This window comes from Scleropages formosus, chromosome 4 (assembly GCF_900964775.1).
Source record: "Scleropages formosus chromosome 4, fSclFor1.1, whole genome shotgun sequence".
Lineage (NCBI taxonomy): Eukaryota > Metazoa > Chordata > Actinopteri > Osteoglossiformes > Osteoglossidae > Scleropages > Scleropages formosus.
Window position 1 is genome coordinate 33,843,544 of NC_041809.1, and position 22,293 is coordinate 33,865,836.

Below are 22,293 nucleotides of genomic sequence, written 5' to 3' on the forward strand. Positions count from 1 at the left end.
TTTTGTGTCTCCATGGCAATGACCTACAAACCGCGCGTTATAACTCTATACGCAGTAACCCTTCGGATCAGCGCTCAGGGCCACAGCAAACTGGGATTTGCACTCCAGAAAATGTTAAACTGGATTAGGGGCGCAGTGAACGATGCACTAATTGCAGCGAGTTTACTTGAGGAGCGCCGCCACACTCGGCCCTGACCTACTAACACTGACCAGCAGTTCTGAACTCGAAATGGACCTTCGCACACAGACAGACAGAGACGTCGCACGACCAATCCCGACGTACTTTATCGACGCCCACACATTGGTAAACTCTTACTGGGTAAATGGGCATCTAGTTCCCGCCCAGCTACTACCTCATTGGATGAATTCGCCGTCAATCAGAAGCGGAGTTCTCTGCCTACTAACATCAACGATGTCATGCTTGGCTGAGGTGGCTAGCTGTACATCAACAAACAATCTTCCACGGCCTTCACGTTATATAAATAGTTAAAACAATAAACAGTCAACTAAATAACGGCACACACTTAACGCAGAAGGGAAATTCAACTACTTATTATCGCTGAGACTCATCATGCCAAAATAAGATGACAGTTATTTAATAACACAGAAGTTTGTCTTGTATAGCAAATAATACGAGGTATGGCTACATTGTGATTGTACAACCAAACGAAGGTAAGAACAATTCTGGGTGGTTTCTTAACGGCAGCAGGTCCATCAAAAAAAAAAAAAAAAAAAAAAAAAAAAAAAAAAAAAGTACGATGCACATATGGAGGGGGGCGTGTTCCGTGGATGCAAACTGTTCTGGAGAACAACACTAAGAAACACCCGTGTGATGCACTGTGACAGAAAACCAAGGAATGAATCGACACAACCGCGCAAAACCATCGCTGAATACGGCGCGAAATAAACAAACGCACCGGAGAACGAACAAACAAACAAACAAACAAACAAACAACAAAGCAAAAATGAAAGAAATGCAGGCGGCTGCAGCCAAAATACGAAACAGATCACGGCAACATATTGAGAATATCAGACAAAGTTATGAAGAAAAAACACTACACCAACCAGGTAATAAGTTAAATATTTATAATCTGGTAAGTTAGCAAGTGAGAAAGTCACCTGTCCGTGTCGTTGTGGGCAGGCTTGCCTTGGCTAACAGGCGCCGCGAGAGACACTAGTCAAACGCGTTAATACCTTGACTGTGTGTGTGTGTGTGTGTGTAAAATATGAAGTGCTGCACATCATCACCTGTCATTCGTGCAATCAGAGTGATTTAGTTCTGCAGCTCCTCCAAAAACACAACTCGGGGAACTCAATTCCGCTCTCAGTAACTATGGCCTCCGTCCCTCCCCTCTCGCCTCGCTCGCTCAGCAGCTGCAGCCAGGCTGCTGCTAGCTGCTGCTACATTAGCAGCAATAATAACAAACACTGACTGACTCTGAGCCGCTTTTCTTCCACCACTTCCAAAAAGCACGTCACACGAGCGCGTCGCTCACCCAGGAACGCCACGCTCCAATATCCACGCAGTGTTCAGCCGCGTATGTGCACGTTTATCGCTGTGTTTTTGGCCATTTCTATGGAGTCCATGCTGTCTGCCTCTCGGGTTTGTTTTGTTTATCTTCTTCCTGACGGGTTCCTGGAAAGCGCGTGACTCCCCCCTCCCACCTGCCCACGTGCCCCTACCGTGGCCAATCATAGCGCGGCTCGACGATTAACCCGAACGCTGCCGGATTGCGCCTCCCAAACAGTGAGACCCAAACGGCGTTTCGTTATTCTCTTTAAAACCTGCAACTGAATACTTAAAAATATTATTTAAAATTCGGATAAGCCTGTAATAATACAAGAGCTGCGAGATTAAGTTTTATTTTACCGAAAATGTGAGCAACAACAATACACTTATGGAAGCTAAAGTAAATACCACTCTATTTTATAGGGAATGATGTAATGGCATCCTTGGTTATGCAATATATTTTGTAAAGCCTGCTGCTTCATTCTTAGTATGTAATGCATTTTTTAAACTCAAGCAACTCGTTACTTAGACTTTTATGAGGGCATTTCATTGAAATACATTGAATACATTTCTACTTTTCCCTGACTGCAAAGTATCATCATGCACACATTCCCAGTGTTTGCCAACCAAAACTTAACCTTGACCATATACATTGATTTTTTTAAATGAGTAAAATGCTACATGTTGTCACTGATACCAAGTAATGTCATATACTAATGAATTTAAGTTTAAATTCCATATCGCTACACCAGACCTCCCTCACTACTCCATCTATAATTGCTTTTCATGCTCCAGAGCACTTTGCAAACTCATAGACAACTCTCTGTAGTTGGCTGCCAGCCACACTCATATATTTTCATCTAAAATGAATAACACTGTCTTTTATTATACAGATATTATTGAAACAGAACAGGGGAATTCATGTGTGCCTGAATCTAGTAGAAGCAGATGACACAGCTCTTAAGCTCACTTCTTGTAAAATGCTATCATGTTGCACAGTACTAATCATGCACTGGGCCTGAATATGGAGACACTGGTTCAAAGGCTTGTTTTTTGTTTGAGAAACTTTGAGCGCAAACCCACTTACCAGCCTCGTAGTATCAGTGCCATCACCCTCTGGACTGTTACCTCTCCATTTGTTATGACAGCTCTAGTTAAAACTGCAAAATCATTAGGGCTACATAATGAACTCCAAAAATTACTATAATGAGTCACATTTATTTGCTAACAGTACACACCAACAAGTATTAGTTAAAAAAAAAAAAAAAAATCTTTAGTTCAATTTTACCCTTTCCACCAAAGAACATTTCTGAAATTAAAGTCCCGGTGTTTTTTTTTTTGAGCAGGTGCTGCAACTTTATTAAGAAATACCTTGCAGTAAGTCACAATGAAATGAGGAAATCAAAAAATTAAAAAATGTTCTCTGAAGCATTAACCTCTCATACAATTCATGCAGCCATTGTACAAAGCAAGTTTACAAAACATTAGCCAAACATTAAGTACAGAAACCATGAATGCAAACAGTACAGAAAAAAATACAATTTCTATATCTGAATAAGCTTATGTTAATACCATTTTAGGGACCTGGAACTGAACAGAGCTGTGGAACTGTCGCTATTTAGTCTCATACTTTTGGCACTACGTAAGAGCACACGTGTATTGACAGGGTTTTTTAGAGAAGGGAAAAAGAATACTTCCTCTGCATACAGGTTACACTGAACAATACCTTGCAGTGAACAGAAGGTTTGGCTCTATACAGTTTTGAAAATGAAATGCATATTTCAAGTGGAATTTATCAACTGCTTCCATTCACACATCTGTGAACAATTCTAAAGTAGAGGTGGTGCTAGTTAAGCTGCAGGTTTCAGCGAAGTACAAGGAGGGCAAAACGAACATATCCAATGATCCATCAGAAATTCGGCACATGTGTCGAAACACGTTTTCAGCAGGAGGATAATGGCATGCACCGAGATTCCATCAGTGAATGGAGGGCCTGTGCTCTAAGGCTCTTGTGCATTCTGGGAAAGTCTGGAGGACTCAGCACTGCGCTGTCTGCTAAAATGTGTCTGAGGCCCTGGGCTATGCACCAACCCTTTCACCCAATTAGGACAGCTATTACTCAGCAGAATTGAATAAAACTGCCAAACAATCTATCTGAATGAAGCTTTGTGTATCTAAACTGCTTACACTTTACAGTGTTGTTTTTGTTTTCTCCTTTCAGCAAGAAGAACCCTCTCACTTGTTTCACACAAGCCCTGCAGTTTTCAGATGTCTGGTTTTTCAAAGAGCCTTGGGGGGGGGGGGGGGGGGGGGGGAATCTTCATAGGTTTTTCTGACCTTTACCATCCATCTTTGTAAAAAGGTTAATTGCGAGCATTATTTTTGCAGTGCAAAGCACATATGAAGAGATAAGTCAAATCAATCAGCAAAATAATTGCTCTTGATAAACCAGGCAGCTACAACTGGGAAGGTGGGGGGGGGGGGGGGGGGGGGGGGTCTTTTTTAGTGTGTACAAGGGCATTCAAAACTAAAGACTGCCTCCTGTGACAATAGACAAATATTTTCGGCTCAACCAAAAAATGTTGTAACAAAATACTAAATTTATAGCAGTAAGTTTTGTATTATCCTCTTTTAGTTGGAAAAATCACATCACTTTCACCTGTGGTCTGAGGAGTCCATGAATTTATTGCCAGTGGTAAATAAGGTACCAGATGGTATCGTTGCTCAGCGCAGGACCAAACAATGGGTTCAGCTGTGCCAGCACTGCAATCAACCAGCTTTGGAACAAAACAAAAAAAAACCAGTTTACAACACAGTATCAAGCCTAAGCCATGTATGTAAGAATAATGTTTTGTTCCTTAACATAAGGAGGTAAGAATGAGAAGACACATAATGTACAATAATCAACATGAGCACAAAGAACGAGCAAAAATCACCACTTCTAAAGCCCAATGAAGAACACTTCACTTTTTTGTACTGCCATCAACAGACATGGCATTTTGAGCTCTCCAACTCTACTAGGTAACTTACAAATGCACATTATAGCACCACACTTTTGGATAACTATTCATTATTTTCAAATGTAACCAATACAAACAAAATCTTTAATTTACCAAAGCACAGAAATCTAAACAAATTGATAGAAAACCAAATCCTTAATCATACATGGTGCTTTATTATTATGATTTAATTAATTAAATACATCGATTTAATCCATTTAATCAAAAATGGATACCCCCCCAGTTTCTTAAAAATTGAAAAATTAGACAGACAATGATAATGCAGAATCTTACCTGGCATTTACTGCCCTCTAGTGTAAATAACCCATAAAACATATAGTCAAACACCTCCATGATTTCTCACCTGTTCCAATTCAAACGGTTCATGAGAAATTGTTTTCAAGGTAGGAAAATGTACCTCTAAGTTATGCAACCATGTCTACACAAATGTGATGGAGGCAGATATCTACTTCTGTGTCTTCTAAGATTTTTTTTCCTTTAGCAGTCCATACAATTGCAGAACACTTGAAGTTGCACATTCATGTCCTCAGCCTACATGCCAGATATGCTGAAAAAAGACAGCATTCCATAAAGCACTCTGCAAAAGCCACTTTTCCAAATTTTTAAAATGGAAAAAACATGTCTATTTTAATGAAAATGTTTTAAAATTTATTTACTAATACCAAATCACTATCATCATGCTGCACAAATTTAACCCCCTCTATCTTATAGCTAAAGTTAAGGCTGTGACTTAAACAGTATGCATCCTTGAGGCTGCCTGGCATGGGGCTGAACCCATCTGTTTTAATTGAATTAAACTCAGTTTAATTCATTTTTATACTGTATCCTTTCCTAGCACAATTGACCCAAGGAGGAACAATATAAGATCTAGCACCATTAAAAGTGTATTTAACTTAATTTAAATATGTAACAATATGTTTCGACACACAAGGAAATAATGTTATAGTCAGAAGTCAGAAGAGAAGTAGCAGGGACAGCTGTTAGTGCTGTAGTTAGAGCTGCTACCTCTCCTTAAAGTTGCAGGTTCAAATCCCACCTCTGCCTGTAGTACCCTTGAGCAATGTACTTACTGTGAAATTACTCAGCTTTATAAATGGGTAAATATTTATAAGCTGTTTTGGAAAAAAGCATCAGCTAAATATAAGTGAAAGAGGAGAATAAATCTGAAAAAATGCCTTGTGCGGGGGGCTTCTTGCCACCCCTCCCCAGAGTGAAAGGTCATGAGTCATACTTACAAAAGATAGCAGCACACTGCTGTTAATACAAGCATGGTAACGATGACTCTGCAAAGAAAAGGGAAGTCTATTCATCATGGTAAATGATAATTTCCACCACTGTGCTTCAGTCAGTCTTTAGACAGCTCACATTAAAGGATGTTTTATCAATAGATTAGCAAGAATTTTATTGCTTACAACTGTAATGTGGTGCTGGACTAATTTATTTGTGAATAGCATCTCTGCATCTCTGTCTCACCATCTGTTGGTGAAATGCACTTTTGTTTACTCTGAATTGTACTGTATATCGCTTTGGAGAAAAGGCTCTTCTAAATAACTGTAAATGTAATGCAAGTGTATATATCTCATCTTATGGACACAATCGAAATGAGAAGTCTCGGACATAGTTTCAGATTAGTCTGAATGATCTCCCCGTGTCAGTGCATCTTTCCTCCTACAGTCTAAAGACTTGTGTTTCGTGTGAATTGCCCTTGGCATCTGTATACAGTACTTGAGTGAACAAATATGTTAAACTGTGCTAGAGAGTAGGTGATAACTAAGTATTTCAGTGCAATGTATCTAATACACTAAGTGTCAGGTAAACACAAGATAATGCTAATAGTGCTATACGCCTTCTGGCACTGAGATGCTGAGGGTGCCATGGCCCATTCAGGGCAAGTTTTATGATCAAGATAACCTTGGCACTGGGCTAGGGTGTCAAAATTTACCCAAAAAAAAAAAAAATCTTGAAGAAAATATTAAAACCCTTGCTTTTTAAAGTTGTATCTGAGAATCAATGCATACCTGCCATTTATTTTTTGTGTATATGTAATATATTAGTCTACAGTCAGCTTGCACTTTTTTGTGGGGGGGCTCTGAGCTTTGTGTCCCACCACACCCTGAACCACCTCACTTCCCTCATCATCACGTTAATCCAACCCTCCCTTGCTTCCATTCTCATACAAGTGTATTCATTCCCTTATGACTTTTGTACCTATTCGACTTGTTTATATTTATTTTGTATTTTACATGTTTGTTTAGGCATGTGTCTATGTATGTATTGGGTACAACTGAAGTGGATTTCTTCCTGGCTAAATAAAAGTTTCATTTATTCATAGAACATTTAAGAATAATTGTATTTCTCATACTAACATTTTATATGAAACACATTGTGTCCACATAGTAAATTGTATGTTTCTACTGGTTCCTCTAACAAAATAATTTTAGTTTTCAGGCCTTTCAATGGCTGAAGTATACATTTGTGTATAAAATTCATTTCTGAAATGTGAATGTTCATTTGTTTATATACATTTGTGTGTAATATACAATATTTAAATACGGGTTATGACAATTACATAAAAACAAGTTATTGATGAATTCGATTTTCCCCTCTTATGATGTACTACATGCATGTAAAATATTCACTTTACTCAAGTTCTATTATGTGTACAAACAGTATTTATTAACCTGGATACATGCCGTCCAGGGGGTGCCGGACCACTGACTAGAGACGAGCCACTGGTCTGGACCCACCTGTCAGACCACCCGGCCCATGCATGACCACTCGCTCGTCCGCCGACGCGTTTATTACACGCGGAGACGCATTCTCGCTCTTTTATCCTGGGACATAATGCGAAGCTCGCTCGCGCTACGTCGAGACCACGTAAAGTGACGCACGGCGAGCGTGCACGCGCCCCTCGGTCCGTTTGCGGGACAGGCCGGACGTCGTCCCGTCGCCTCATCGTTGTTCAGGGCTCCCGCGTCTGATAAGTGGGGAAAAAAAAGGCACGAGAAAAGTGTTTTAAGTGTGAAACTGCGATTTACAGACGAAGCAAGAATCGTTCAGCATGCGCGAGGCTCGATTTTCTGCGCAACACAGGAACACGTCGCTAACTTTTTATTACACAACAGTTCGCTGCGTCTCTGAGGCACCAACGCAACAACGCAACGGGCGGCTCGAGCTGTACATACTAGAAACCACGTTCTGATGAAAACGTCGAGGTTCTCCGTTAAAAGAGAGCACTCGCTGAGTGTAAGTTGCACTACAACTCCGCACTAATACTCACCCTCTGTTCGGTCCTCTGGGGATGAACCATGGTAAAACGCCTCCAACGAAGCACCAAAACACCGTTACCACCACGCTGACGACGAGCGTGCTGTTCTCCATACTTCTCCGCCCCCTCTGGCTCTAGAGTTGCTTTCGGAGTGGTGAAACGTGTGTCTCAATTCTGCTTTTCCTGTATTTACCGGTGGTTTGACAGTGGGAAAAGGTGCCAGAGCGCGTCGAAAGCTGCGGGGCAGGAAAGCAGTGACAAGGCGCGTCGCGGCGGCGCGCGCTCCCGTGTATCACGCAGCTCGCGTGAGCCGTTGTGCCCGGAGCCTGGAGGACGGTCCGCACCCGTCTTTGGCACTCAGCGCAACATCCGAACTGCTGTACGCTCGCTGCCATACGCCTTACGGTCCGATTAAATAAAGAACATAACTTACATAATTAAGGGTGAGAGTCCATAAAATAAGAATATGGCCATATGATAATGATATCTAGTGAGAGGTGAGGGTGCTCCGGTTCATCCAAGTTCACTCATGTCCTCCTGGAATTGCCGCTCACTTTGAGCCCTCCGGTGGCCACGTGCCCTCGCACCCTAAATTCCTAATTGATAATGTGGACTGAGAGGAGGCGCAGTGGGTTAGACCGGGTCTTACTCTCCGGTGGGTTTGGGGTTCGAGTCCCGCTTGGGGTGCCTTGCGACAAAGTGGCGTCCTGTCCTGGGTGTGTTCCCTCCAGCCTTACGCTCTCTGTTGCCGGGTTAGGCTCAGGCTCCCTGCGATCCCGATAGGACAAGTGGTTCAGACCGTGTGTGTGTGTAATGTGGACTGGTTTCGCTACCACCTGTTTCTCTGGAGTGATTTGTTCAATTAATAGTTTATAAAATAGTTGCATTTTAACTCCTTTAACTATGAATTATATCTGGTATATATAATTAGTATATATTTAATTTATATAGTAGCGCTGTTGTCCCACAGCACCTGGGTGGTGCGAGAGGACGTGGGTTCGATCCCCGCTCAGACTGTGTGGACTTTGCATGTTCTCTCCGTGTCTGTGTGGGTTTCCTCCAGGTGCTCTGGCTTCCTCCCACAGTCCAAAGACATGCTGTTCAGGTTCCCCCATAGTGTGTGAGTGACACAGAGATTGTGTTCCACTGACGTATGGATGAGTGACCCAGTGTAAGTAGTGTATCTAGCAGTATAAGTCACTGCGATGAATAAGGTGTGTGGGCTCATAGCACTACATAGAGTTCATTGGAAGTCACTTTGGACAAAAGCATCTGCTAAATAAAAAAATATAAATGTATACTGTACTATATATTTCAGCACATTATTAAGCATTAATTCTAAATACATTTTAATTCTACTTAGAATCTAAACTACAGATGAATCCTCAAAAATTCTTGTGTTTTAGAAGGTTGTTATGGTTAAGAGTCTGAAGATCCTTAGAGGTTGAAGTTCCCCTCCTGCTGCAGTACTCTTGACCAAGGCTCTTACTCAAATGTCCCAACAAGGTTACCCTGCTATATAACTGGGTAAATGATAATTTCACAATAAGTTGTTCTACAGAACATATTAGACTGAAATGAAACAGTTCCCTCAAGTAAATTGAATGAACCAGGTGTTAAACTGCAGTGAAAACACTTGTCATCTTTGCAAGACTTCTGCTTTCACTATCGCATGGCTGCTCAACATGTGTATTTAACTTCTCAGACCAGTGTGTTTAGAGTTTTGAAAACCCTTGATCAATATAACACCGGCTTTAGAAATGAAGACACGTGCCTTAAAATTTTAAATGTATTTAATTACACAACACTGCTGTGTCTGTTGTTCAGACCTATTTCGGAGTTACCAAATAGCGTCATAGATGGTGAAAGATTTTAAAGTTTTAAATATTTAAATACTTGAGCTTGAGATACATCTAAATTGTGGCTGTCTGTCCTTAAACCTCAGCTAAACTATGCACAGAACAGGTTTAAGTTAAACCTGTGAAACAGCGGCCTCTAGTGATGGTTGGGTGAATCTAGACGCAGTAATTGGGTTTAGTTTAACATAATTATTAACATAAATAATGGTGAGTGGACTAGGGGACTAGTAATAGACCCAAAAATGTGACATGAAGAAGTTATGTTATGTTTGGTTTCAGATTAGTTCATGTACCATCGAAGTTCAAACTACTAGTAATATGGTGAGTTACGTTACGGCACAAAGATAAACTTTTTGAATAAGTACAGCTAAACTTATACTCTCGTCACATAAAGCATTACAGTACACTGTGCAAATGCAGACGCAACAGGAATTTATTGAGATTATGAAGACTATTACAATTCACATGTCTTACTGTGTACTTCTAATTATAACACGCTTCTCGCTCACTTCCGGCGACATCAGATGGCCTCAAGTTCTCGCGAGAGTAGCGGCTGCGAGATTTCACTGGCCATTAGAACCGGGACGACTAAGCACAGTTGTTACAAATGTGCGAATGAGGAAAAACGTGCTCGTACCGTTTGGAGCTCTTGAAACGAGTCACTGAACGTGACCCAAACTTTTCAAAATTAGTAACCAACAACGTGCAAGTTGCTTTGGAGAAAAGTGTCAGATAAATGTTAAGAGGCCTACAGGCAGAAAGATTCCAGACACTTTGCAGAATATTAATTTATTTAGCTGCCACTTTTCTCCAAAGCAACTTACAATTATTTGCCCATTTATACAACAGTGTAATTTTACTGAAGCAACTTAGAGCAAGTACCTTGTTCAAGGGTACTACAGTGAGAGGGGAGATTTGAAGCGGTGCCCTTAAGGGCCAAAAGTAACACCGCTAACCACTAGACTACCAGCCACCTCTGGTTTTGCACGTACTATATAAGCAGGAGAACTACTTCAAATAACCTAACCAGATTACGATAAAATTCTATTGTACAAATAGTTACTTCCAAAAACCTCTATTTATAGTACTATAATTTTTAACTGCAGACATTCAGAATTGAATTTCTGTTTTCGCCTTCATATTTACTCAACAATCTAAATGTGTTTCTTTAAAAAAAAAAAAACCAACATAACACAAAATTAAAAATAGAGTCCTTTGGAAGAACTAGAATATTATTGACACCTTGTTTGTAAACGTGTTAAATTTCATCCCATAGCAAAGCAAGTGTTCCATTATCTTCTTAAGTGGATAAGGATTTTGATTAGGCCAGAAATCAGTTTTAATTTTTTTTTTTTTTTTACTGTCTTAATCCATGTATATTAAACAGAAAACAAATGCAATTAACAACATGGCTTCTGTTAGAAGCTCATGTCATTAGCAGTGTAGGTAAAAACAGAAATGATAAAGGTCTGATTTTTATAGCCTTGACAGTAACGGTAGTGACACTGCAATTCACACTTTTGTTTGACTTAACATTGAATCTGACCCACAAAAACACTTTAATGAAGTATTTGCAGTGAATCACCCTGATTTGTTTTTTTAGTTGTAGTTTTACAGTATAGTTGCACTTTGTAGCTTGAATTCAAAGCCACTTCAAATAAACAAAATTTCCTGTTCGGTTCAAAGAGAGAGATGCAGTTCCACAGTCAGAATTCATGGCAATGTATCACACAGCATGAAGACTTCCCCCCCCAAAAAAAAAAAAAAAAAAAAAAAAAAAACCCAACAAAAATAAGCCACAAAGAGCTTTAAAGAGGCCTTAGCAGGAACCTTTTTCATGAGCAATCGTGGGAATGATTCTGCACCGGCTCCTTCCCTTGCTCCCTAGGACAAGAGCTCAGCCTTGGGGTCAGAGCTCGGTCTTAATCTTGTGCATCAAGTCCTTCTGGTCAGTCATCTCCAGCTGACGGTTCCAGCGGTGATACGCCAATAGAGCAATGTTCTTGGCTGCCACCGCGCTCATCTCCATTGCGCTGGCAGCCCACTCTATGCCATTGAGGTAGTACAGATTATCATGTAGGATAATCAGGGGAAGTCCTTGGGTGCTGCCATAGTGGGGATACGCCTGCCAGCTTGTTACCTGCACCGAGTAGTAGGACTTGAATAGCGTTTTCAGCTCCGCCTTGCCCAGTGGCCTCTGGGAGAAGACCTTGTAGATGCCGGCCTCTTGCGGCTGCTTTCGGCGGAACCCGGCGCTGATGTTCACGGGGCAGAGGCTAGCGGCGCTGTTGAAGAACAGCCCTGGGTTGTCGGTGGTTAGCACACTGGCAAAGGGGAAGAGCTTTGGGTCCGGGAAGCCAAAGTAGGAGCAGTTAAGGTAGCCGTGAACGATGGAGGCCACGGTCTGCTGGTAAGTACCGGTGATCTCGGGCAGTGGCGGCTCAAAGCCATCGAAGGAGATGCTCGGTCTGACCCCCGCTTGCAGAGGCGTGGCCACCACCACAATGTCGTAAAGCTCCGAACCCTTTTCTTCTGGTGACGTGAAGTCAAGCTGGTATAGACTTGACTCCCCTAAAAAGGTCAATGCCAGTAACACTAAGTGTTAAGATTTCTTTATTTATTTATTTATTATTTTTTTTAAACTAAACTAATCACCAAATGATTATGAACACAAAACAAAGTATTGTCCCAAATTGAAACACTTACTACATTTTAGATCTGTGTTCCCCTTTGAACATGCCAGGCTTAATGTTTTAATCGTAACACAGCGGCCATCGGACCTACCTGCTGCGCGTGGCGATATTGTCGTGACGTGAGCCTTTATGAGGTTGGCCTTCGCCAGTTTCACCAGACCAGAACAAACCAGCTTGTTACCCCCTTCCACAGCCCAGAGGTTACCCTGCGCCCCAGCCAGTGACATGGCACCTGTCAGAGACAAAGCAAACCCTAAACATTAAGAGTAAAAACATAACACCACATTTATCTGACCCTTTTCTCCAAAGTGACTTACAATGTTAAGCTACTTACGGTTATTTACCCATCTGTACCTCTGGGTAATTTTACTGGACCAAGTACCTTGCTGTAGGGTACCGCAGCTCGAGGTGGGAGTCAAACCCATGACCTTTGCACCCAAAGGCAGCAGCACTAACCACTATGCTACCAGCTAATGAAAGACTCATAAAGAGAAGCAGGAATGGCTCCTTATTCAATTGAAGTTTATTACCTTTTAAATCAATTACAAGCCATAACGGAAGCTTTTCAGCAGTAACTTCAATATATATTGAGTGTCCCAACTGAATTTTCCTTATACAGTAGAAATTCAATCCCCCCCGACATTATCTATAACCTCATTTTCCAGTTAGGGTCATATTGGTCTAGGGTCTATCCTGGGAGCATTGTGTGTGAGTCAGGGTACACCCTGGACGGGACAACAGCCCACTGCAGGGCAACTGCACACGTACACTCATTCACTCAAACACTCATAGAAACATGGGTTTGGACTGTGGACCCACACAAATGAAAGGAGAACATGAAAACTGCGCACAGACAGTTTATTAATGTATAATTAAACACGACAGGTGCAGCTGGTAGAGTAGCGGCTTGAGCTGCTGCCTTTAGAACCAAAGGTTACAGGTTCGAATCTCATCTCAAGCTGTAGTACCCTTAAACAAGGCAGGTACCCTAAATTCCTCCAGTAAATACTGCTCAGCTGTATAAACGGGTAAATAATCGTAGGTAGAGTAACACTGTTAGTCGCTTGGGAGTAGACCATCAGCTAAATGAGTACATGACAACACAAAGAGGGAAATATGTAAGTGAACAAGCACTGATTGTCACCATGGTTAGAAGTCTTGTCGAAAGATTTAGCGGCCCAGCTTACCCACAAAGGCAGGGATGCTGATGTTCTGCCCATTCACCCTCATGATGGGGGCAATGACCTCCTCAATAAAGCGCTGTGACACACCCAGCTCGAGCAAGGACTCCGACAGCGAGCGACGGGTCATGTTGAGGAATCCCGTGCCCCCCAGGGAGTGCAGGAGCTCCTCCACAGAGCTGAAGGCATAGCCATGGGCTTGGTACTTGTAAATCCTAAACACAAAGCATCAACGTAAATGTAAATCAATCACCAACCTGTGTGGAATTACCTTCTCTTACAGGGTACACCACCAAATCCAAGATAGTCACCATATAAAGGGCCGAAACAAAATTCAAACTTTTCTTGATGTTTACATTCATCTCACTTACAGCCACTTAAATTTAAGAAGGACGGTCATGATGAAGTATCAGATTTTCATCATGAAGTCAATGCCAAATTAGGGGCCGGTTTTTAATTATTTTTAATAATTCAGGGGGGTGCGGTGGCACAGCGGGTTGAGCCGGGTCCTGCTCTCTGGTGGGTCTGGGGTTTAAGTCGCACTTGGGGTGCCTTGCGGCGGACTGGCGTCCCGTCCTGGGTGCGTCCCCTCCCCCTCCAGCCTTACGCCCCGTGTTGCCAGGTTAGGCTCCGGCTCCTCACGACCCCGTATGGGACAAGCGGTTCAGACGATGTGTGTAATAATTCTGTTTTCATAGAGACATTTTCCATTCGAAAATCCTTCCTTCTGTACTGAATTACCCAGTAATACCATCTAAATAAAATTACAATGGAGGAATTTCCTACAAGGACTCAGGTTGTTTCTCAGTTTGGCAGACGGAAATCATCAACAGCACTTTATCTCACAATGTATATTTATGTATTTATTTCCAGTTCCAAGACCCACAAGAAACAAAAGACCTAACTATTTAAATTTATTCATTATATTTTGTGTCACTAACCCAATTTACACAAAACTGTGTCACATAAAGTGCTGGAAAAACTTTTGGGGGTGGGGGGGGAAGTCAGTTTAGGGGTATAAATATATATTTTGTTCCAAGGCAACAGTGCTTTGTTTATTATGTGGTTGGTGGATTTATAAGCTCTTTTCTTCAGACAACTCTCCAGCATCAGCCTACCTTATGAACTTCTCCATGATCTCTTCCACCCACATCTGGAGGCGGATGAAGCTGATGCCATAGCGCCACCACAAGCGGAAAAGATCCAGCAGGTACCAGTCAGTCTCCTCCAGTATGAACTCTTCCCCGTTAAACACTGCAGTCTTCCCTGCCACATTCCTCCGGTGCTTCAGACCTACGGGGGGGGGGGGGACATGTGAAATCCATCATTTAGGGTCTTCATTCCAATAGTTACAAAAGCCATAAATGAAATTGGGCCAGCTGGCAGCATGGTGGCTGAGGATGGACAGGTTAAACCTTTGATTAGTCCATTCAAGGGGGGTGCAGCGGATTTGGCTGGGGCTTGTTCTTTGGCAGGTCTGGGGTTTGAGTCCTGCTTGGGGTGCCTTGCGACAAACGGGCATCCCGTCCTGGGTGTGTCCCCTCCCCCTTAAGCCTTGCGCCCTGTGTTGCCGGGTTGGCCTCCGCCTTGCCGCGACCCCGTATGGGACAAGCGGTTCAATTCAAGGGGTCAATTCAAGTCCAAGGAGGGGCTCTACTGCTACCGTCCAAATTACTCAGGAAAGAGTGTCCTGCTCTTTGAACAGGTAGAAGTGGTTGGGCTTAATAAAGGAGAAATTTCAGGTTGTGCCCATTTTCTACCCTGCAGTACAAGGCCAAACACACACACACACACACACACACACACACACATTTTCAGAACCGCTCGTCCCATACGGGGTCGCGGGGAACCGGAGCCAACCCGGTAACACAGGGCGTAAGGCCAGAGGGGGGAGGGGACACACCCAGGACGGGACGCCAGTCCATCACAAGGCACCCCAAGCGGGACTCGAACCCCAGACCCACCGGAGAGCAGGACTGTGGGCCAACCCACTGCGCCACCGCATCCCCCAGGCCAAACACACACAAGCATTATTAAGCACTACAGTAGCAGGATCCACAGATGCACACACTTAGCCACTCACACACTGTCAGAAACGGCTTGTCCCAAGCGGGGTCGCAGCGAACTGGAGCCGAACTCCGCTACATAGGGTGCAGGGCTGGAGGGGGAGGGGGACACACCCAGGACGGGACGCCAGTTCGTCGCAAGGCACCCCAAGCGGGACTCGAACCCCAGACCCGCCACACAGTGGGACCTGGCCAAGCCTGCTGCACCACTGCACCCCCCCTCATTAGTGACCCACTACAGGCAATTCAGAGTCATCAATCACCCTGAACCCCACGCAGGCATGGGGAGAACGTGCAGAGTTCGCAAGCTCTGAGCTGGAGTGGACTCGAACCCGCACCCCAACAACCCAGGTGCTACGAAGGAGCCGCGCCACCTGCTGCGCCGCCGTGCCATCCGAGCATTTACGGTCACAGACAGCGTAGGTACTTGACAAGCAGGTACTACCGCTGGAGCTGAGCTCGAACCCGGAACCCAAGGCCTCGCGAGGGCCAGGCTCGTGCACCCGGAGCCTCACCGAGCTGCTTCGCGAAGTCCTGCATGTGCAGGTTGAGCGAGTGGATGATGGAGCCCCCGGACTCGTAGTCCTGCTGGTTCACCGTGACCGTGGCGATCCGGCCCCCCACCGTGCCGTTCTCGAACACGTCGATGCGCACCTCGGGTCCGAAGTGCTGCCGCAGGAAATGGGCCGTGGCGGTGCCGCCGATCCCGGCTCCGATGACAGCTGACAAGGAAGGAAGGAAGGAAGGAAAGAGAAACGCCATAAATGATTTGATTATCCACCACCACGGCACCACGTGTCCCAAGAGCTGCGACACTCAGCGTCGGGTTCAAATCAAACACGTAAAAGAAGGCGGAGTGAAACGGCCTCCTCCTCCTGGACCTGTCCGCCCTTTGTCTGTTGCATAATAACACTGAGGGAAATTAAAGCAGCTGTGTGCAAATTATAGATATAAAACATCATATTTTACGAGAAAATCCGCGCACGCGGCTCCTGGGGGGGGGGGGCTGCACCGACAGCGGGCGCGCGACGACATTCACCATCGCATCGCCCGGCGTCGTCATACCGATTTTAGAAGGCGGAACTCCATCCAGTTGCGCTGAATCGGAATCTCCGAGGACAGAAAAGGCGGAAGCCAACGTGACAGCACATCGCAAGAATAAAGGCGACACCATAATGATGGGGACGTGCGAGTCACCGCATATTTATCTATTCAGTGCACCGGGACTTCTCGTTGGACTCCGTCGGTGTTTCGCGACGGCACGAGCGCGTGGTCCCTCGCTTGCACCCGTCTCCACCAATGAGAACCGCACGCAGGCTTGGCAAGACAGTTGTCTCCACCAATAGAATTGAAAATAAACTTCCTGTTCCGGAAAGCAAAGGGGAGGGATTACCATGACGTCACGAGACGTAGTTGCTTACGAGGCTGGACGAGGAATACGAAGTGCAAAAATATCTGTACTGCGACCCTAACTGCATATACCATTATTGCGAATAAGAAAAGCTTCGCAAGTTTTGTCTTTTTCTACAGCAATTGAAACGCAGCAAGGCTTTATAAAACAGGCCGAATAGTTTACGATTGACAATGAGTTATGGGAAAAAAGGTCAAACGTATACGTGACGTCACCTCTGTATTAACGATAGCTGCAGTGCAAAATCTAAATCCAACTTCTGCAAAAATGTCGATATTGTTATTTAGACTATAGTCAGGGAAACATTTGTAACCTTGGCTTGTCTGGATGCAGGCGCCGCATAAAGGCGCCGTATAGCTAGTAAAATCTGAATGACAAGCGCAGCACATTGTGCGGTACTATAGTAGGCCTACCTCATTTTTACTCAATTTTAACACATGCTTGTATCCAAAATTACATAAAACGATTACCGTAGCTCACACCTTTATCCGAGACGGCTTAGAATGCTATATAAACCACAATAAACTCCATATAATCATCGACCCGCTTATACACTGGAGCAACGTGACACGTACAAACACACACAGAGTAAAAGTCATTTAATATTACTTGAAAGACATGTCTTTGGACGTGTGGGACGGAAGCGGAGCGCCTGCAAGCGCACCCACGTGAACGCGGGGAGAGAATGCAGCTTCACACAGAACGAGAGTGGGAATGGAACCAACGTCCAAACCCACAGCCCGGGTGCTGCGAGACACCGGCGCTGCCAAATAGCCACGTCGTTAAATCATTTAAACCCGGTCAGTTCAGGCATGAAATCACATCTCGTCACAGCAACATGTTTATATGGAATTAAATTACATTATTTCCTATGTTATATGGTTGTGGTTTTCTTGACAATTTTCATTAAGCGATATATAAACGGCATTTTACTAATTTTCTTACAGAAACTTCATAGTGTACTTATGGATATTACAAATATAATAGTTAGCTGTGTGCTTAGGGGCAGCAGGAAGTTGAAGGTCCCTGGTTCAAATCCCCTGTCCTACTATAGTATGACTAAGCAAGGTATTTACCTTACAAAAAAGAATAGCTTGTTGCTGTACAACCCGAGCCATGAAGGCACCAGCTAAGTTAAAGTTAATTGTGAAATGGCATTTTTCTTTAAATTTTGTAAAATTCGTTCTCAAATGTTGTGCAACTAATTCATTCGGGGATTTTTTTATAATACCAGGTTAGGCCTTGTTTACGACTATATTATGCGTTTATAACTTAAAGTGAAATGTTGTTTACGCCTTTGTTTGCGCCAATCAAATTGTAAGCAAAATCCCCTCGAACAAAAATATTTCGAATGTGATTTTTTTTTTGGTTTGTTTGTTTCGCTTTTTAAAGGAACTAAAACTGGTACCAAAGAGCAGAATAAACCCCCTTATCTCATAACGTGAGATGCCAAGCAAGGATTGCTAAAGCAATATTTATTTAGAAGCTTTACATTTCCCTTTGGCTAATTCTGTAACACGTTTCTTAAGTACACTTCGGTGTTTCCACTTACTAGCCGTAACTGCTTATCCAAAGGCAGGGTTGGAATGATCTAGAGCTTATTCTTCCAAGTCAGAACATGCCCCACATGGGACACCAGTACATTGCAAAGTATCCACACCAACACACACACACACACACACACACACACACAAAATCCACACAAAACATTTTTTTTTCAGATGAAACCCCCATGAACCAGGGGAGAATATGCAAACTCCACGCAGACTGAGTGGGGACTGAAACTACATCCAGTCATGCAGTCTAGGCAAGTGGGTGCAGCATCATGCAACCCTCTGCATCCACCTGTACACAATAACAATTATAATGTAGAACCTTCTTTCATTTTTGACCATAATAGTAGAGTTCAAAGCCAAACATCTGCTTTTTTCCATTGAAGCCCTGAGAACATGGGGCATTCAATAATCTCTTTATGTATTTCTTTCTCTTTCTCTCTCATATACACACACACACATACTGTCTGAAATCACTTGTCCCAAGCGGGGTCACGGCAAACCGGAGCCTAACCCGGCAACACAGGGCGCAAGACTGGAGGGGGAGGGGATACATCCAAGAGGGGACGCCAGTCCGTTGCAAGGCACCCGAAGCAGGACTCGAACCCCAGATGTGTCAGAGAGCAGGACTCTGCCAAACCTGCTACATCACCCTCCCCCCCATATATAGTACTGTGCAAAAGTTTTAGGCACTTGGGGAAAAAAATAATGCTCTTAATTAATAAACTTCCTACAAAGCTCAGTAACCATCCGTCGTCAACGACCGCTTGTCCCGAGGACGACCACCTTGTGTCTTGTTGCTGTAAGCACTCTTGTTCTGGTGTAGGATCTGAGAGTTAAACTGCCATATCTGACAAAACCTCACATTTTCAGTACGGTTGTCCTTCGCCCACTTTTATTGCCTCTGTACAGCTCTTTCTGTTTCAGTTGATCCGTGAGCCATACAAAGACCTCAAGTTCTCTTCCAAATTTGGAAAGTGGTTTATTACTATTTTAGGTTGTTAACATACAAAACCCTTACTGTAATACTGTAACTTTTTGCAAAAGGAATGCTTGGAAATCTAAAATATGCTCTTTCCCATTGACACTAATGCAGAAGACATCAAATAACCGTCTAACATAAATATTTATGTGAAACATCTAAGCGCCTAACACTTCTGCGCAGTACTGTGCTGTATGTTTCTGTCATACATGTATGTAGAAAGTTCAGTTTTATTTTTGTCATACCAGTAAAACAGCCACCCATTCTGAACAATGTTTTTTTTTTTTTTTTTTTTAATTGTTTGCAGTTTATCAGTATTGTGACTGGGCTCAAAATCTCCAGTTGCATAAATTTTCACTTGTCACCTGCTCTCTGACATTAAGTAAGCAGATACTAAAAGGGAACTGACTCAAATCTGTTAGTCATATGAGGTCTGGTGACACAGAAAGGTTACATGCTTCAGTGGTGTAAAACAGAGCACGAGGCTCAGCGTGGGGAGGTGACCTCAGACAGCTGATGTCCCGGTAGCCAGTGAGATTGTGCCTCCGTTCTCTCAGCGCCCTGCCTCTCCCTCTCTTTGACATGCACGACACACAGGATGCGTGGAGCCAGCGCAGGGGGTCAATAGAGTTCGTCCGGAATGGCTTCAGCCAGGAACGCTGCTAGGTGCTGCACACGCAGCTGTCATTACCGTTTTTTTTTTTTTTTAATTGTTTTTTAAATCACGAAAGCAACCACTAAATTCAAGCGCTCGCTTCCTTTACGTCCTCTCTAACGCTCGCGCACAATAATTTGGCGAAACCGCTGCAGTAGGACAGGAAGTGGACGAAAGTATGGCACAAATGTGAACATCTTCAATATTCTAGGAGTTGTGTGGGAGGACTCAGACACAACAAAGTTGTAATCCTCCCCTTCTCGCTGCACGCCTCGAAGTAAATTATGATTTGGATCGAAGCCTACCATAGTTTTACTTGGCTGCTCTTTAAGTCTCTCCTTTTGTCGATGTAATGAACTTTCTGTATTGTTCTCCAAGATAAAAAAACGTCTGCTGATTGAATAAAGGACTGCTGAGTGTGGGGGGGAGGCAAATGCCACAATCCTGCTGTACTGTACTATACTGTCTTATACATTTACATTTACTCATTTAGTCGACGCTTTTCTCCAAAGCAGCTTAAAATCTTAAAGACACCTTATAGGCAAGGTGTTTTTAACCCGAGGACTACAGACGACTTGTGGGTCAATGGATGGGCTTCATCGGGTCCATCCCCGTCTAACTAAATCCAAGTTTAAAATAAAGTAAAACATTGCTGCAGTGGGGGGTGCAGTGGGTTTGGCCTGTGCCTGCTCTCTAGTCGGTCTGGGGTTCGAGTCCTGCTTGGGGTGCCCTGTGATGGACTGGTGTCCCGTCCTGGGTGTGTCTCCTCCCCCTCCAGCCTTGTGCCCTGTGTTGCCAGGTTAGGTTCCGGCTCGCTGTGAACCCACTTGGGACAAGCGGTTTCAGTCAGCGTGTGTAAAAAAAAATTTGGCGGGTCTGGGGTTCGAGTCCCGCTTGGGGTGCCCTGCAGTGGACTGGTGTGTCCCCTCCCCCTCCAGCCTTACGCCCTGTGTTGCCAGGTTGGGCTCCGGTTCGCTGCGACCCTGCTTGGGACAAGCAGTTTCAGTCAATGTGTGTGTGATTACTCTGGCACTGAGCTCTGCGACACAATTCAGTGTGAAGGTAATCAGCTGTGCAATACTTTCTCTGAATGTTTTGCGGGTACTTTCGTAGGAGGGGTCCTCGGCTTTCATCGTTCCCGAAGGGGTTCGAGGCCTAGGAAAGGCCAAAGCGCGTCTGCTTCGAAGCAGCATATCATAACTTAGAGCAATAGTCGTAAAAATCAAAAACGCCAGCTAGGATAAAAACTGAGTTGTGCAGATTATCTCCGAAGCAGTCGATCTTATCGGGCGGCCTAGGAGGGAGGGGGGGGTCAGGATTTCCCCGAAACAGCCGACGGAGTTTACAGAGCGGAAGCCATGTGTCGAATAGTTGACCAACATTTCCTCCTGCCCGCACGGCTGGGGTTTTCACAATAGAGATCGGTCCGCGGCCGCAGCGCGCGCTATTTGCCTTCATACAAAAATAAAGCAATTAAACTGTTATTTCCTCACTTCGCCCGTTTTATAGGTCATTAGGGCGGCGATGGCGCGCGCTCGTTGCTCGGTGCGCCGTATGACGCACGCGCGCGGCCTTCTTTGCGCAAGCGAGGCCGGCTCCTCCAGGCCCCTTTTCAACACGGGAGGGATAGAAAACAGGGACTTTCCATTGTTAAATGTGTACACTGTGTGTAAAATGGAATATACGCCCATGCAAAGCAGCGCTCGTCGCTTCCTTTATATAGCGGCGGCGTAAAGCGATTGCGGCTGGACGCTCGGAGGCGGCCGCCGGAGCGCCGCTCTTATTCAGCAGCGTCTTATTAGAAGAATGTGCTTCGTCGGGATGAATCAGCAGCGCGGGCGCTGGAATGAATCGCACGGACAGACTCGGAGAGAGAGAGAGAGAGAGAGAGAGAGAGAGAGAGAGAGAGACGCGCGCTGAGGCGTGCGCTCCTCTTGCAGGCTGCGGAGCAAAAGTGAAAGAATAACCCCCCCTCAAAAAAAAAAAAAACCAGCGGAAAAACGACGGAGTAAGTAATCCCAGCTTTATTAACGCGCAAAGGAGTTACTCTGTACACATTATAATACACACCTGGCGTCTGAGTTTCATTTGCACA

General features: G+C 44.2%; 2 protein-coding genes across 3 annotated transcripts; both read right to left on the reverse strand.

Annotated features, from left to right (window-relative positions):
* Nucleotides 1–3,998: 3,998 nt before the first annotated feature.
* LOC108934216 (V-type proton ATPase subunit e 1-like) lies at nucleotides 3,999–8,252 on the reverse strand. 2 transcript variants are annotated; one of them, XM_018751776.2, is made up of 3 exons: nucleotides 7,811–8,252; nucleotides 5,766–5,813; nucleotides 3,999–4,287 (listed from the first exon to the last, which is right to left on the reverse strand). In XM_018751776.2, exons 1-3 carry the CDS (start codon nucleotides 7,909–7,911, stop codon nucleotides 4,194–4,196), a joined length of 243 nt encoding a protein of 80 aa, XP_018607292.2. In that variant the 5' UTR covers nucleotides 7,912–8,252; the 3' UTR covers nucleotides 3,999–4,193. The 2 variants fall into 2 exon arrangements, 1 of the variants encoding a protein (XP_018607292.2); XR_001966107.2 differs by lacking the exon at nucleotides 3,999–4,287 and adding an exon at nucleotides 7,278–7,507 and having other exon boundaries at nucleotides 5,694–5,813; nucleotides 7,811–7,875.
* A 2,748-nt stretch (nucleotides 8,253–11,000) lies between these two features.
* On the reverse strand, nucleotides 11,001–16,896 carry pcyox1l (prenylcysteine oxidase 1 like). Its single transcript, XM_018751600.2, has 6 exons — nucleotides 16,663–16,896; nucleotides 16,113–16,319; nucleotides 14,650–14,824; nucleotides 13,538–13,746; nucleotides 12,442–12,582; nucleotides 11,001–12,228 (listed from the first exon to the last, which is right to left on the reverse strand). The coding sequence occupies exons 1-6, from the start codon at nucleotides 16,769–16,771 to the stop codon at nucleotides 11,567–11,569; spliced, it is 1,503 nt and encodes a 500-aa protein (XP_018607116.1). The 5' UTR covers nucleotides 16,772–16,896; the 3' UTR covers nucleotides 11,001–11,566.
* Between the last annotated feature and the right edge of the window lie 5,397 nt (nucleotides 16,897–22,293).

Coding starts and splice junctions, on each gene's coding strand:
- LOC108934216 (XM_018751776.2), bottom strand. CDS start 7,911: ATGGAGAACAGCACGCTCGTCGTCAGCGTGGTGGTAACGGTGTTTTGG. Junction 5,814..7,810: donor CCCAGAGGACCGAACAGAGG/GTGAGTATTAGT, acceptor TTTTCTTTGCAG/AGTCATCGTTACCATGCTTG. Junction 4,288..5,765: donor GCAGTGTGCTGCTATCTTTT/GTAAGTATGACT, acceptor TTTGTTCCAAAG/CTGGTTGATTGCAGTGCTGG.
- pcyox1l (XM_018751600.2), bottom strand. CDS start 16,771: ATGGTGTCGCCTTTATTCTTGCGATGTGCTGTCACGTTGGCTTCCGCC. Junction 14,825..16,112: donor GGACTTCGCGAAGCAGCTCG/GTGAGGCTCCGG, acceptor CCCCCCCCGTAG/GTCTGAAGCACCGGAGGAAT. Junction 13,747..14,649: donor ATCATGGAGAAGTTCATAAG/GTAGGCTGATGC, acceptor CTTTGTGTTTAG/GATTTACAAGTACCAAGCCC.